The sequence below is a fragment of the Neolamprologus brichardi genome, chromosome 3 (assembly GCF_056152115.1).
Source record: "Neolamprologus brichardi isolate AB-2024 chromosome 3, ASM5615211v1, whole genome shotgun sequence".
NCBI classification, from domain to species: domain Eukaryota; kingdom Metazoa; phylum Chordata; class Actinopteri; order Cichliformes; family Cichlidae; genus Neolamprologus; species Neolamprologus brichardi.
This window is the reverse complement of record NC_142106.1, coordinates 11,297,873-11,313,694: the sequence shown is the minus strand read 5'-3', so window position 1 is coordinate 11,313,694 and position 15,822 is coordinate 11,297,873. Positions and strand designations below refer to the sequence as shown.

Below are 15,822 nucleotides of genomic sequence, written 5' to 3'. Positions count from 1 at the left end.
AGTAAAGTCGAATCTAGTCTTCCTATACTTGAGGCTCATGAGTGGCATGCACCTTTCAGTGAACCCTTTGGATTTACTTTCCTGCAGTTTAGTTGTAATGGTAGACATAAAGAGAATGGTAGAAAATGCATTGTTCCCTCAGTTGGCTACTAAGGATTTATCCAGGTCTTTTCGCATTGCTTAGTTCACGAAGGAAATTTCTCAGATGTTTTTATGCTTTTTCCTTCTGCAGCTTAAGGGTGGCTTGATTCACCTGCATTGAGAGCCGCTTTAACTGCATGTTGTTGGTCCACAGCAAAATCTCCTAAATGCAAGCACAACAACTCAAATCAACTCAAGGCCTCATATCTTAACTGATAATATCTTAACTGATAATGACATAATGGAATTGCAATACCTGCCCATGAAATGAATAAATAAATAAATCATTGTCTAGTTAATTTTTTTGGTCACTCAATAAAGACGGTGGCAGACGTTAGGTAGCTAAAACTCGTAAACCCTTCATCCAACTTGAATATGGATACCCTCAAATGACAGCTGAAAGTCTACACAAGAAATGATCAGTTTTTCATTTTAACCCTCACAGCTCGTCTGACTGTGAGTCCCAGCAGCTCTCAATTATTTAAAGGTGACTTTGTGTCTCTGAGCTGTGAGGAGGACGACAGCTCTGTTGGATGGACTCTGAGGAGAAACACAAGCAAACAACAGAGGACTCAGTGTGGAGATGGGTGGGGAAAACCAGCTGGTTCTTCCTGTACCATCACTATGATGCCTCATGACAGTGGAGTTTACTGGTGTGAGTCCAGAGAGGGTCCCATCAGTAACATGGTTAACCTGACAGTCACTGGTAAGCTGAGTGTGTGGAGTTAGTGTTGATGAAGCTGTGTGTAAATGGATGAAATGCTGTAGTTTGTCTCTGTGTTGAGGTGGATCAGTGATCCTGCAGAGTCCTGTCCTCCCTGTGATGGAGGGAGATGACGTCACTCTGCTCTGTAAAACAAAGACCACTCCCTCCAACCTCCCAGCTGCTTTCTATAAAGATGGCTCCCTCATCAGGAAGCAGCCTACAGGTCACATGACCATCCAGCATGTTTCCAGGTCTGATGAAGGCCTCTACAAGTGTGACATCAGCGGTCATGGAGAGTCTCCATCCAGCTGGATCACTGTCACAGGTGACACACTCACCTGTCTGTGTTTCTGCAGCTTTCAACATTCACAATGTGACGACAACTTAATGACTGTGTTTGCTTTATTTAGGGGAACACACCACCACACCTCCACCTACATCCACACCTCCACCTACATCCACCTCTCCTCCTGATTCCACCTCCATTGCTGTTCCTCCATCACTCTCTCCTCCTGTTCTCTCTATGCTTTCATTTGTTGGATCAGTCTGTGTTGTGGTTCTACTGGTGTTACTGGTTCTGCTGGTGAGACGATGTGTTCACAGGAAACCTGAAGGTGAGACTCGGACTTCCTGATCTTTCATGTCTGAGTTTGTTTAGTAGAATAAAGTTCACATTCATTATGATCATTAAAGAAAACAAATAAAAATGGTGGGAATAGGTTAATTTTAAAATCTAAATTGCGCATTGGTGTGAATACGTGAGTGAATGTGAGTGCGAATGGTTTTCTGTCTCCGTGTGTTAGCCCTGCGCCAGACTGGCGACCTGTCCAGAGTGTACCCTGCCTCTCACCCTACGACAGCTGGGATAGGCTCCCCCACGACCCTGAAAAGGATAAGCGGAGGCAAATGGATGGATGGAAATTTTAAAAAAACAAACAAAACCAAACAGTAAAACCCAAGAGTCATATGACCTCCTATGAGCAAGAGCTTTGGTGGAAGTGGGGAGGAAAATCTCCCTTTTAACAGGAAGGAACCTCCAGCAGAATCAGGCTCAGGGAGGGGCAGCCATCTGCCGTGATTGGTTGGCATGAGGGGAGGAAGAAAGGACAGAGACATCTTGTAGAAGAGAGCCAAAGATTCATAATGGAAAATATTTAAATGTGGAGTTTAAGCACATAGTGAGTGTAAAAGTTGACTGACACAGATACACTTAGTGCATTACGGTAATCTAGTTTTTCAGCATCACTTTGAGACAGACATGGGAGAAAGCAAGTAGTTGAATATGGACACTGAAGGATATAATCTGGTCCAAAATAACTACAAGGGTTCTCACAGTGTTCCTGGAGGCAAAGTTAATGACATTAAGAGTACGTATCTGGTGAAATACCACATTTTTTGACATTGGTTTTGGGTCAAATCTCTGTTTAGATATTTAATTCATTTTATTGATCAGCTTGGATAATTTCAGTAGATCAAGAGGAAAGTGAAGAAGATGACCTCATCACTCATGTCATCATCCAGATATCAGCTCATCGAGAACAATCAGTCAAAGAAAGAGGAGGTAATATTTTTTTTCTTTAGGGTGGGTTGTGGGTCATTGCCCTTTCATGTGAGGTCAAAGGTCTGTTTTTTATATTTTTTGGAAGTATATAAGTAATCCTGTAAAGACTTTCATAAAGGAAGTATTGAAAACAAATAACGATGATTTAAAAAGTGTAAACAGAGAGACATTTCAAGGAGAATTTCATATAAATATAAATCTGCAACAAAAATGGTTGCCCCGCCCCAAAAAGAGCCAGTCAGCAGCTGAAACTGGAACACATTCTTAAGAGAAAGATGTGTACTGGATATATTGTATTGTGTCAAAGATGAACTTGCTAGTCTCGATAGCCAGGGAAGGGTCGACCAGGGTCTCCGCTCCTGGCCACGCCCCCACAGCTATACCTAACCCCTACAGTGTGGGTGCGGGCCGACAAAAGTGTGTCTCTGTTTTGGGCTATGCCCAGCCAGGCCACATGGACCTCTGCTCATAAGAGTTGTTGAATTGCTCTTTCTCTGGTCCCTCACCGAGAATTTGTTACAGCAGACCCTAACAAAGAGACAAAAAGCCCCCAACAACATAGCCCCTGGGATCCCTGGGACACGCCTCCACCACAAAAAGGCAACAATTCAAAGAAAATACAGTACTGATACAGTCAGGAGAGGTGGTGGGCTGGGTTGGGTATCTTAGCATCCCCTCAGCTTGCTGCCTGTACATTGGGGTTTTCTGGGGATAGCCCACTGGGTCGAGGCCTCAGCCAGACCCAGGACATGCTGAAGGGATAATATCTCTCTGCTGGCCTTGGGAACGCCTTGGTGTTCCCCGGAGGAGGAACTGGAGGAGGTGGCGAGGGAGAGGGAGTTCTGGGCTTCTCTCCTTAGGCTTCTGCCCCTGCAACCCGGCTCTAGATAAGCGGAAAAAAATGTGGCAGATCAGCAATTTTCTTTAGGGATTATTTGACTTTAAATAATGGCTCAGCCTCAAGTCCAGATGGCAGAATATTATCAGTGTTGTAACTGAGTAGTAGGAGCTCAGAGCAGCTTTTATTTGTCCCATATGTGTTTGCTGTTTGGTTTTTAGCGCATTTATTGTCACTATTAGACGTATAATGAAAAAGAGTTCTTGTTTAATATAATAAAAACTTTTAAACTGTTTCAACGTTTTGCAAACTGTAAAACTGTAAAACATCAGCAACTTCCGATTGCTGATTACAGTTCGTCTATAACAGATGAACGTTCTCACCGAGGTGTTTACTGGTTTGTCTAATAATAGTGTTCATGTTGTGAGAATGTGTTTGCTTTGTGCTCTGTGGTGAAGAGTGTCAGTCTGCAGTGGAAAAAGATGGCAGCTTTGTGGTCGTCCACCTGCATCTTTCTCAGAAACACAGTTCTTTGTGGTCACTCAGTGTTTCACAGCAGAGGTGTTAAGATGAGGAAAAAAACTGCAAGAAGATGCTGCGGTTTATAAAGCAGAACATCAGTGGCATGTAGCTCCTCCTGTTCATGACCCATCACAGTTCTCAGGTTACTGAACCGTGTGAAGAACAGAAAGAAAGTTTTACATGTTCTTGTAATTTCTTCACTATATTGGACGATAAACTCTGGGAAGTCACACAAACAGTGTTGGGGTGGACAAATTCATCTGTTTACAAATGTGACTCTTGCAATGGCCGGCACTGTCATGGACTCTCGTGATGAAACATTAGAAACAGTAAATATGTTTTGCTGTGTGTAGCTGCTCTGGTGTAGTTGTTGTACCTTCATTATTTTTGTTTTCATTTTGCAGATATTTATTTTGTAGTTGTGGTCTACTCAGCAGTGAGAAGTGAAGACGTCAGTTATGGACAAACAACCATCAGAACAAGGAGGCCCAGGTACAGCTGCTCTTTATCTTTGACTTTGCATAGAGACAAGCTAGCTGCTAAACCTGTTTGTATCCATCATGCTAAGATAAGCTGATGAAACCTCATCCTGGATGAAACTCAGAGCTCTGACCCAGTTGAACTGGGACTGTGTGTGATGCAGAGAGGTGGAGGTTGGAGGTGTTGATTGAACTACAAAGCTTGTAATCATGTTTCCTGTTGTTTGAACTGTGTGTGTTTGTGTTCAGACTTTAAACCAGAGTCAGACGTCGTCTACTCTTCACTGAAGTAGTCCACCAATCCAACCACTGACATCCAGCTGCTGGTCTCTAACTGGGCCCCCCAGCACCTCAGACCAGAGTAAAAAAAATAGATAAAACACATTTTTATATGTTTTATGTCATTTTTTGTGTATTTTTTATTGGAATATTTAATATTTTTTCAGGCTAAATGAGTAATGTACAAAGGGCCTATACACCAGTAAGGATTATTTAGTGATATCATAATTCAGAATGTCTTCAGTAACAAACACAATGTGGTGATGAGTATAACAAAGTTAGAAGAGATGACGCACAAATCTGCATCTGCTTAAAAAACACACAAACATGAAAGAGTTTCCAGATTTGTGCTAAATGAAATAGCTGGGAGTGGAAATGTGGATATTTACAGTCTTGTGCAATAAAGAATATGTGTGTTGTATCACAAGACACAATAAGACCAATGTGTTTCACTGACTCATCTACACAAGCATTTTGTAGAGGGTATAAGCAATATGACAGTTGTTCGACTGGAAGCGACTGTGAGGGCCAAATTTTAACTTTCTCAAATATGAGTTTGGAGCTTAATCTCAAAAGTGACAATGTTTTTTTGTTTTTTTTTCCTAATATGGTCCTAATACTCTCTCATAGCAGCATGACAGTCGTACTAATCTATTGATTATACAAACCAATTTGTGCTGCTGCTATTTTCAGAAACTAATAAATGTCCATTTAGGTAAGAGGGATGAGTTTACATCTCAGTGGGTATAAGACTCCTGTGACTTTGCTGGGGGCATCTTAAGATCATCATGGAGGATGTGTTTTTAACCTTCTGTGAAAAGTAAAGTCTGAAATTCTGTGAATCTCAGGGGGGTCCTGACAGTGCTAGAGTTCTTCTTCTGTTCTGCACAACAGATTTAACGAAAGGTAAATCAGTTGTGCAGACTCAGTCATGTGCGATATTATACTCAGTGGATTAAGCATAATTTATGATCCCACAAATGTGTCTTTTCATAATTATGTAATGTTTCACGTTTACCACATGGTGGCAGTGTTTTCACACTGAATTAATTAATATTTTGCCCTCCACACCATAGATTACCGTTCACATTTTACTTCAAGATGTCAGAGTTTAATGGTTTTTTACCGAAGAGGATTCAGAAACTAATAGTTAAATATATAAAAGTAAAATAATGCTTTTTCTGATTCCAGTGAGTTGGAATAATTATAATTAGAGGTTACAAATGATGAGATAGCCATCACCTGGAAAGTTTAGTGTTGATTTATAGATTAATGATTTTCAAATACAATCCAAATCTAATGTATTTATATAGCACATTTAAAAAGTGGAAAGTTTCCCCAAAGTGCTGTACAAAAATAAAACAAGATATAAAACAAAAGATAAAACCATTCACATTAAAACACGCACATGAAGGGAAAAAAAGCATATCAACTCACACCAGTCAAAATGCTACTGAAAAAAGTTGTGTTTTCAAAAGAGACTTAAAAGGAAGAAGCGAAGATGCCTGTCTAATATTCAAAGGCAACATATTCCAAAGTTTGGGGCCCACAATTGAAAAAGCTCGTTCTCCTCTAAGTTTCAACCAGTTTTGGGGACAACCGAAAGCAGCAGGTCGGCTGATCTAAGGTCCTTCAACCCTTTAGATCAGTGTTCTAACTGTGGTTGGTCAACAGCATCAAAGGCTGCAGTAAGATCTAAAAGCACAAGAATTACAAAACTTCCACAATCATTTGCTAGAATTACGTAATTAAAAGCCCGTAAAAGTGTTGTTTTAGTGGAGTTTAGATGTTTAAAACCAGACTGAAAACCCACCATTAGTATCCACAAACATAATCAGTTGGGAAAAAAACTATTTTTTCCAATAGCTTTGAAAGGAATGTGAGTTTTGAGTCTAACATTTGAGCAAACCGAGACAGGGGTCAAGGTCAGTTTAAAGAGTGTGCCCCTGCTGATGTGTAGGGCTTTCTACAGACTGTACAAGGTTAAAAGATTGAATAAGATTTAAAAACTCCTGAGCAAACAATCCATCAGGGGAACAGACGTGAATATTAAAATCACCAACTATTAAAATCCAAACACATTTAGTCACAATTTCAGCCAAAAACATGAAAAGTAATTTATAATATATTTGTTAAACTTGATGATGGATTACACACAACCAGTTGAGAGCCTCCCAGTTCAAATATGAGAAGTTCAAAGCTGGAGGGGGAAACTGGTACATGGAGTTGTTTGCAGTGAAAGTTATTTTAAAAACTCAGTATTCCTCGTCCTCTACCTGATATCCTTAGAGCATTAAGAAATGAGCAGTCAGAGGGCAACAGTTCAGAAATAATGCTAGACTCACCAACTGAATGTTTTATTTGCTAAAGAAGCCTTTATTAGAGCCATCCTCATTGGAGCTGAAGCCTGGGTAGAAGTTGTCTGTAAAGGTTATAGGTTATAGGTTAATAGGCACAAATTCAAAAAGCATGTTCCACGACTCCCAAGACGCAAAAAACAGCGGCCAGTAGGCTCACCTCCATCCAACCCATCACAAGAACCAGACAAGAGGCAACAGGATCCAGGAGATGCCCTGGGATGCGATGGAACAGACAATAACCAACTGGAGCAGCCGCTGAAGAAACACTAAGGCAAGGTTTAAACTTCACCAGCTGACCAGTACGTTTACGGCGTTAATGACGGTGTGTCGGGGCAGGTGGAAGCGCTCCACGTAGCAAGTAAGAACATCAGCCAGGGGCGGTGGATACTCTGTTCTTTGTCCTTTCTGATTAGAGCTTTCAAAACTTATGTCAAAAAACTGAAGATCCAAAAGTTTGGGGGTATTCATACACCAGTTGTGAGTTGATTGGGTGGCAAGAACTGTCAGGAACAAAACAAACAATAACACAATTGACAGAAGCAGACGGCAAGCCACACACACCGGTGCCATCTTGATTCTTTTTTCTGTATTTTGATTTTTATTGCTATTTAGTTCAACAATTTCCCCGAAGATCCACCAGGGGGAGCAGCTCATCATTTCCTTGACTAGAAATCAAATGAATGCAGCACTAATCTACACAATCACAACAACAGCCGTTCTGTTTCAAAACGTTTTGAACTGTGTGGTTTTATCGCTCTCAGGCAGCTGAGCTAAGCGTCTTGTTAACAGCTAACCAGCTCTGTTTGCTCTACTGACACATGAGGTCACGTCACTGTCAGATGTTTCATGAACACAGAATAAAAACGGAGAAGGAAAGAAGCTTTGTGTGTTTTCATTCTGCTGTACAAACCAACAGCTCATGTGAAACAAAACACACATCTGTACAATAAACAAACACTCACTGCTGAACCAGTTTGACCAGGATACTGACACGCAGACACACACAGACACACCTTTTCCACCAACACACAGCTGCTGAGAATTTGATAAATAATCAGGATATTATTTAAATAATAATCAATAATAATAATAAATAATTGGAAAATTCCATTGGTCTTTTTGTTTTACTTTATTCTGAAACTTCTTCTGAGCCACATTTCCCACAGTTCCCACACGGTCATATGAGCCTTTAAGTTTCCCAGAATGCACTGGTTTACCCTGGACTTGTTTCTGTTCCTCACAGATGGTTCAGTTTATTAAAACTTTGATAAAAAATTTCTCTCTAGATTGTGACAGTTGTAGTGGGTGCTGTAAAAAATATTAATTTGGTTTGAGCTTTTCATAGAACTTAATTTTTTTTTGGTTTTTTTTAGTCATTGAAATTTTATAACTTGTGAAGTTCTGAGGGAACGAATCGTAAACGGTAAATGGTTCTTATGTAGCGCTTTGTACTCGGAGTAGAGTAATGAACAGTGTTGGGACTAACGCGTTATTAAGTAAGTCTGACTTTTTCCGTACTGCGTACTAGCTAGCATGACGGAGTTTCTATACAGCTGGGTGGGTGCTATGATGTTAACGATGTTAAACTTTATTTTGTTCATAAGTTATTAGAGTTGCCAACCGTCCCGTCTGGTATTCAGAGAAAATATTAGCGTTTCTTATTGAGGTGAAAAGGAACAGTTTGTCCCATAATTCGGCTACAATGAAAAAGACACAAAGCTGGAGTTATTCTGTGTCTTTGCTGCACAGCTGCCTCTTCTTCTCTCATTCTCCCCCCTCCCTCTCCCGTTTCTACTTCAATCATGAAAACTGATCAATGATCAGCTGATCGGCTTATCTCTCTTGTTTGTTTATCGCCCACTTTGCGCCAGAAAGAGGAAACCAGCCGATGTCGCGCTAAACAACAGCAGCACATTTAAGTTTGATCAGCTGTTGTTAGGATTTATTTAATATTACTTTCTAGTATCAGCTGATGTTTGCTGGAGCCACAGCTGTAAAGCTGCTGGTCATGATGTCGGTTTGGTTATCTGGTGAGAGGGAAACATGAAGATGAAACCAGGAGATGTCCTTACTGAATCATCAGAGCTGAACAGGTGATGGAGAAACAGGTTTACCTTTTAGGTGACATGAATGAGTTGAAGGGAAGTTATGAACTGTTTCTGAGAGACAGATAACACCAGGATCCTTTTTAGGTAGCTGACAGCTGGTAACTGTGCAGGTGCGGATCTAGCAAAGTTTTGCCAGGGGGGCAGGTAGGGTATTAACAGGGAGAGGTGGGCACAAAGAAATACTTTTCTTTCTTATTCTCATTTAAAATGTCTAGCTTTTAAAAAATAATTATCTGACTCTTACAACAAACGATTGATGCATATACCATCAAAACAGTGAACATCACAGTCACAACAGCGTTTGTTTTCATTCAAAGGCTTTATGATTTTTCCTATAATGGTGGGCCAGTCTCTAGTCAAAATGCCCGGGCCGATTTTTTGTCCCCGTCCAGCCCTGTATGCAGCTCATCTGCAGTCTGGTGTTACCTACATCTTCCTATTCAGAAGGCAGAATTTCCAAGTTCTGAGTACAATCAAAGCACCACGACTGCAGTTTTTTGTGTTGGATGTAAAAGGCGCACATGACGCTGTGACGTAGGCTAGAATCATGGCAGCAGTCAATGATGGTCCAGGCGTGGGATTTCTCTCGTGGAAATATGCACATTATCTTTTCCTTTCTATTGGTAGGTGGCACAGTGCACTTGTGGCAAGTAAACAAGCTAGAAGACTGCCAAAGTTATGGAAGCAACACATTAACAAGAGAATTCTGAGTAAAACCAAAGTTACTTTCCCTAGTAACTAGTTACTTTGAAAGTAATGAGTAACTTGAAGTAACTGAGTTACTTTTGATAGAAGTAACTAGTAATGTAACTAAGTTACTATTTTAAAGTAACTTACCCAACACTGGTAATGAATGACGTCCATGACACAAACGACACCAGAAACAACTGTGGTGGTTTTAAACAGAGTAAGTGTTTTATTTACATTTTCCATTCATGTTGTCTGAGTATGTGATCAGACCTGCTGGATTTATGATCATTTTGTTTGTTTGTTTGTTTGTTTTTGTTTTCAAATGAAAAAATGCATTCACTCAAGACAGTGGAGCATTTTGAACAGTCACTCTCTCGGGGTTTAGTTTCTATTCCCCTATTGCATGAGAAGAATTAAGAAAAGAGCTGTTTTTGTAAATAACCGTGTTGTACAGGACATTGTACATGATGTTTAAATACATGTGACATTTACTCATTAGAATAAGTTGATTTCAATTCACATACACTACACAGACAGGATGTTGTTTCTACACATCAACCTGTTTTACTGAGACAAGTTCACTTCCTGTAACTTTGTAAATGTACTTGTTTGTTAAATATGTATGTGAAGCTGGAGAAGACAGGTCTGTGGTTTCTAAAATATTACTATGGTCTTCAGTGGATTAACAGATTGGATACCAAAGGTAGGCAGAGTTCTCCAGAACAGCTGTGGTTGTATGGAGGCGACAGCTAATATTTTATCATGACGCACTTATATGTAGTTACCCAAACTTCTTCTTTCGTCAACACTTACGGGAAAGTCAACCAAGTAGCTCAAACACAGATGTCTTAATCAGTGACTTATTTAAATCTGAATTTAATCTTAGTCAGATTGAAACTCAACAACACACTCAGACATTTAGAAGACAGCAGATTATCACAACTAGATAACAGAGGAATGTCTGCTTTACTCTGATCAGTTTCTCTGTTTGTCGGTGTTTTTGTGTTTGTGTCTGTGGGCAAGATTTAACTGTTAGGAGTAGGAAGGTTTTATTTATGCCAGGTCCACAGAGGAAAAAAATCAATTTTTTAAAATCGTTTCTAGCTATTAACATACATTTTAACTTCATTATAAAAGAGTAATCATATAAAACATATACATAAAATATAGACTTCACCTGCATATAGTCTTTGTGCTCTGGGTCAAAGTACAGGTGGAGTTACACATTAATCTGCTGTTTACAAAAGAACTTATCTTTTGAGATATCTTTGGTATTTATTTATTTTAATACGTCTCCCTGGTCATGAATTTAAACATCCACCAGGAGGTGCTGCAGCACCTGCTTCCCACAGCCTTGAGCTAAAATGTGTCCCTATTTAATTTCCACAGACTGAATAAAAAGGACTGAATGTCCCAAAATAATTTACTGACAAGAAAAAGACCATAAAATGTTTCCCATCTAATCTTCACTCACTGTCAGCACAGAGAGAGGAAGTTAATATTTACTCAATTCTCTTTGTTACATTTTAACTTCTCTTCAAATTTCATCAAATTTTCCTGCTAAATTTTAATTGATCATGTTCAAATATTTCCTCAGAGGAGGAAAAATAAACAGGAAACAAATCAAACTTTTACATTTAAGGAAGCTGGAGGTTTAGTTTCTGTTTGTTGTCTTTAGCAAACTTTCTCAGATGATCATTTCAAAGGAGTTACTGATCATTTAATTCATTCAAAGTAAACAATAAGAAACTCGTCAAGTATTTAGTTTACCATCAAAACAAACACTAAATGGAAGAAAAATTTAACTTCAGTGAAATTTTAAATATTTAGATGTTTGCAGAAATAACCACAGGTGTGTCAGCTTTGACCTCTAAAATGATTTTACATCAAGACGAGAACAAAACAACAGAAAGAAAAATAATGGAGCTGCAAGTTCAAATAGAGCTGATGAATGTGCTGAACACCAAAGAGGAAATCTGATATGATTCACACACAGACACATGATTTTACTGCTGAACCAGTTTGACCAGGATACTGACACACAGCTATTTACCATCAACACAGTGGTGCTGAGGATCAATAATTTCATCATTGAATAAATGACCTTGATTTATTGGTTTTAGATATGTTGCATTTGAAAAGAATATTTAAGGTTTGTAAAATCAGTGTTTTTAAACGTGTTGTCTATCTGTTTTACTTTAGTAAATGTATTTAGTTACTGCAATAATCAGCTTCAATTTCCTTTTAAATGAACAGTTTATGCTGCATCTCAGTGTAATGTTAAAACAATTATAATAATAATACTTAGACTTTGTTACTTTGAACTAATGATCCTGATAATCAGTAACAGGATGTTTTTATTGTATTTGATTCGATTATATTCTAACAGACGGGCAGGTGGAGCTAACCACAGCTATGTTCACTCTAACCGGAGCTTTAGCTGCACAGAAGTGAAATCATTTCACAGTCAGACAGAGCACGAGCACAAAACAAGAACAGGAAATAAAAGGTGGGCTTAGAATAAAAGCAGAAACAGTAACAGACGCATCTGTTGTTTGTCAGTAAATGTGAGCGACTCTCTGACAGGCTGTAACTTGTGCTGGACAGTCTCCTGCCCCACATGGTGAGACGTTGAATTATCAGATCAAACATCCAGAGCACCTCTGCTTGTTCCTGTTCATCACAGACATGAACCTGCTGAAGTTTACTCACATTATTATACATCATACTGATCCTCACACACTGACAGAAACCACGTTCTGTCTTCAGACTGTGACGGGTGGAGTGGGTTTCCAGCCCCCACCCGTGTGTACTTCAAGGACCTGAAATATTTATTGTATTTCAGAGTTTCATTACGATATTTGACAGAAAGATCAGCTGACTGTGAGGGCTCAGAGTCAGCTGTGACTTTGTATTTGTTTGTTAAATTTGTGAACTCACAGCTGATAGGTGGAGGAATGTGGTTGCTAAGGTGACGCTGATGTCATAGATCTGAGATGTGGATCTACATAAAACAGCTGACAAGGAAACACAGCTCAGTTTGTTCTCTGGATGTTTAGTACAGAGGTCAATTTATTTTTATTTTATTTTATTGTACTTTTTCTTTTTGCTCTTTACATTTTTTAAATATTTTCACAATTTCTTTTTTAATGATGATGATCAGAAAAGGACTTTGAGGATTTCAGAGATTCCTTCAGAAGAACAGTAAGTGTTTAAAATGATATTTTAGAGTTTTTAAGGACAAATGTGGACAAACTTGTTTAGCATAGAAGTTGATGTTTATTTATTTATTTATTTATTTTAACTTGTTTTGCTCTTTAAATTTCTTTTCATATTTATTATTCTTTTTTTTTTCCAACATGATAATCCGAAAAGACTTTCAGGATATAAGAGATTCCTTCAGAAAAACTGTAAGTGTTTTATAATTATATATTTTTGAGTGTTTTGTCACTGTATACATTTCATAGTGTTACCACTATATACTTTATTTCTTGTTATCAATATTCTTCATATTATTGTGGCAGAGAACTATTAACCAATAAAATATAAACACTGGTGCATAGGTTGCAGTCTGCACTTTCAACACAAGCTGAAATGTTGTTTCACTGTCATCTTAAATTTTTCAGGTGATTTGGAGGTGTGACCTGTCCTTGACCCCAAAACTACAAAACTACAGTGGCACTAGGGGTGGCACATGCCACTCCATGCCACCTCTGTAGATCCACTCCTGAGTTTGCATTGGTATTGGTTACATTTTAAGGCATATTACACAATGTAAAAAGATGCATGTGTAAAGAAATGCATTTGATTTTGCCACCCTAAGAACATTTCACAACATCCAGCCCTGTATACTGATAAGCTTTTTGTTCAGTGTATACAAACAGCTGTAGCTACATAAAGGCAGCAGCAGAGACTCACAGTGTCTTATAATGAGAGGCTGCTTTCTCCTATTATCAGCACAAACGTCAGTTATGACGTATTTATTTGTAATCGTCCTACAGTCCGTCTGCGTCAAACTAACGCGACTATGAGACATCGAAAGTCTGAACGTAAAATGTTTCAGCTTTTTTAAACCTCAATGTTAACCTTATGTAGTCAAGTTTTAACTCGGGTTCAGTTATTCACTTAAAATACCAACAAACTCAACATTTACAATAATCTAAGAGTCAGATCAGCAAAAACAAAAACCCGGAAATGTTTCCTGTAACTGCGTCGCTCTGCTCGACTTTGCTGATTGTTGGTGTCTTCGTGTTTGTCTCTGCAGGTGAGGTTTATAAACCAAACGGTGTTTCCCTCTCAGATAAAGAGGAATAAACATCAGTCTGGTTTACAAGTTACTTCCCAAACATTGAGTTTCATATTTAATCAGTTTGTTTTGTTTGTGACGGCATCACGAGGTCTGGTGGTGTCTGTGTGGATTTACCCGCTTGGTCAGCGGTGCAGTTTGCAGCACAGAGACAAAGAAGTGTAAGATGTCACTGATGTGTTGTAGCTTCAGGAGTCAGTATAAGTATAAGAGCGGATCTACAGACGCGGCATGGAGTGGCATGTGCCAATCTAAAATGGTTTTTCCACCCCTAGTGCCACTGTGTGGTTTTGTAGATGACAACACTATGCAATATTGCTTTACAGTTTATATTCAATGTTTTGAAATGGTTGTAGCTACATTTTAAGGCATATTACACATTGTAAAAGCTGCATGTGTAAAGAAATGCCTTTGATTTTACCACCCTAAGAACATTTCATTACATATACCTGTATTCAGCTACAAAGCTTTTAGTTCAGTGTATACAAACAGCTGTAGCTCCATAAAGGCAGCAGAAACTCACAGTGTTTTATAATGAGAGGCTGCTTTCTCTCACACATTATGTTCACTTATTATCAGCACATGTTGTTGTTCTGTGGAAGCTAACATCTTGCAGTTTCTGAAACTTTACATGTTACATGTTTCACTGTATAAATGTTTATATAACACACATTGATCCATTGATCTTATTTATTTTATATAATGCTACAAGCAGTGAATGTGTGTACTCCACAATCTTATTGGCTGCTGCCTAAGTGAACAGTTGTACTTTGACCTTTAACCTCTCTGCTCTGTGTCGTTTCCTCTTTCAGGCCAGAAAACCATCACAGCTGTGTCTGGACAGGACGCCACTCTGCCATGTCGAGCTCCAAACAACACCAGCATCTCAGTTGTAGAGTGGAGCAGAGATGACCTGGGAGATGAATATGTGCTTTTGTACCGGGATGAGCTGTTTGATCCAGAAAACCAGCATCCATCTTTTAAGAACCGGGTGGATCTGAAGGACAGACAGATGAAGGATGGAGACGTGTCTTTGATTCTGAAGAATGTGATGATTAATGATAATGGAACATACGAGTGTCAGGTCTTCATGACAGGAACAAACATGAGGAAGAGAGCAAATCTAGTTAATGACCCCATCAGCATCATCTACCTTCATGTTGTTCCTCCAGGTGAGTGAGTTGAGTGTGTGTGTGATCAGAGGTGAAGCTGCTTCCTGGTTGTTGATGTTTGTTTCTAAAGATGTTGTTGATGAGACTTTGTAGAAAGCAGCTGGTCTGAGTGATGTGATCAGAGTGCAGTAGATAATGTCTGACAGCAGTTTGAAGAGGAAATGGATTCTGTTCTGTTCTTCACTCATCACCTACCTGACAGCTGACACCTGTTTCTCACCTGCAGGTCAGACAGGAGGATCTGTTGGTCTGATCGTCGGTCTGAGTGTTTCTGCTGTGCTTCTTGTTGCTGCTGTTGTTGGATTTTTCATCTACAAAAAACATAAACAGCAACACAGTCAGGATTCATACCAGCCTCCTGTTACACTTTAGCTGATTTGAAATATCTCTGAGCTTCTTTCATGGTGATGCTGAATAAGAGAAGTCTACATTACTAATCAAAGAAGAGTAAGTCTGACTGAAGAAACCTGAACACTAGAGTCCAAGTATAAAACCAGAAGATTTCTTCATTCCAAAGAGATTTCACAGCAGAGACAATGTTTGAATAAAAAGCTAACTGTCCTGCAAGTAAGAAGGAATAAAAATTATTAAACGTTGCAGGTTAAAAATAAATGAATTTTATTCTCCAGCATCTGTGTCGGAGCCCCAAGAAATCAGACC

At 39.1% G+C, this 15,822-nt stretch overlaps 1 protein-coding gene across 2 annotated transcripts in view; it reads left to right on the top strand.

The window, feature by feature from the left end:
* Positions 1–15,558, top strand: part of LOC102797832 (coxsackievirus and adenovirus receptor-like) — a 47,226-nt gene extending 31,668 nt beyond the window's left edge. Inside the window, exons 1-3 of one of the 2 annotated variants that reach the window (XM_087838774.1) lie at positions 13,727–13,948; positions 14,803–15,162; positions 15,398–15,558. In XM_087838774.1, the coding sequence (XP_087694900.1) occupies positions 13,879–13,948; positions 14,803–15,162; positions 15,398–15,534 (567 nt within the window). In that variant the 5' untranslated portion in view covers positions 13,727–13,878 and the 3' untranslated portion in view covers positions 15,535–15,558. Of the gene's footprint in view, positions 1–13,726; positions 13,949–14,802; positions 15,163–15,397 lie in introns of those variants that run through there. The other variant, XM_087838773.1, reaches the window with a different exon arrangement.
* Positions 15,559–15,822: the final 264 nt, after the last annotated feature.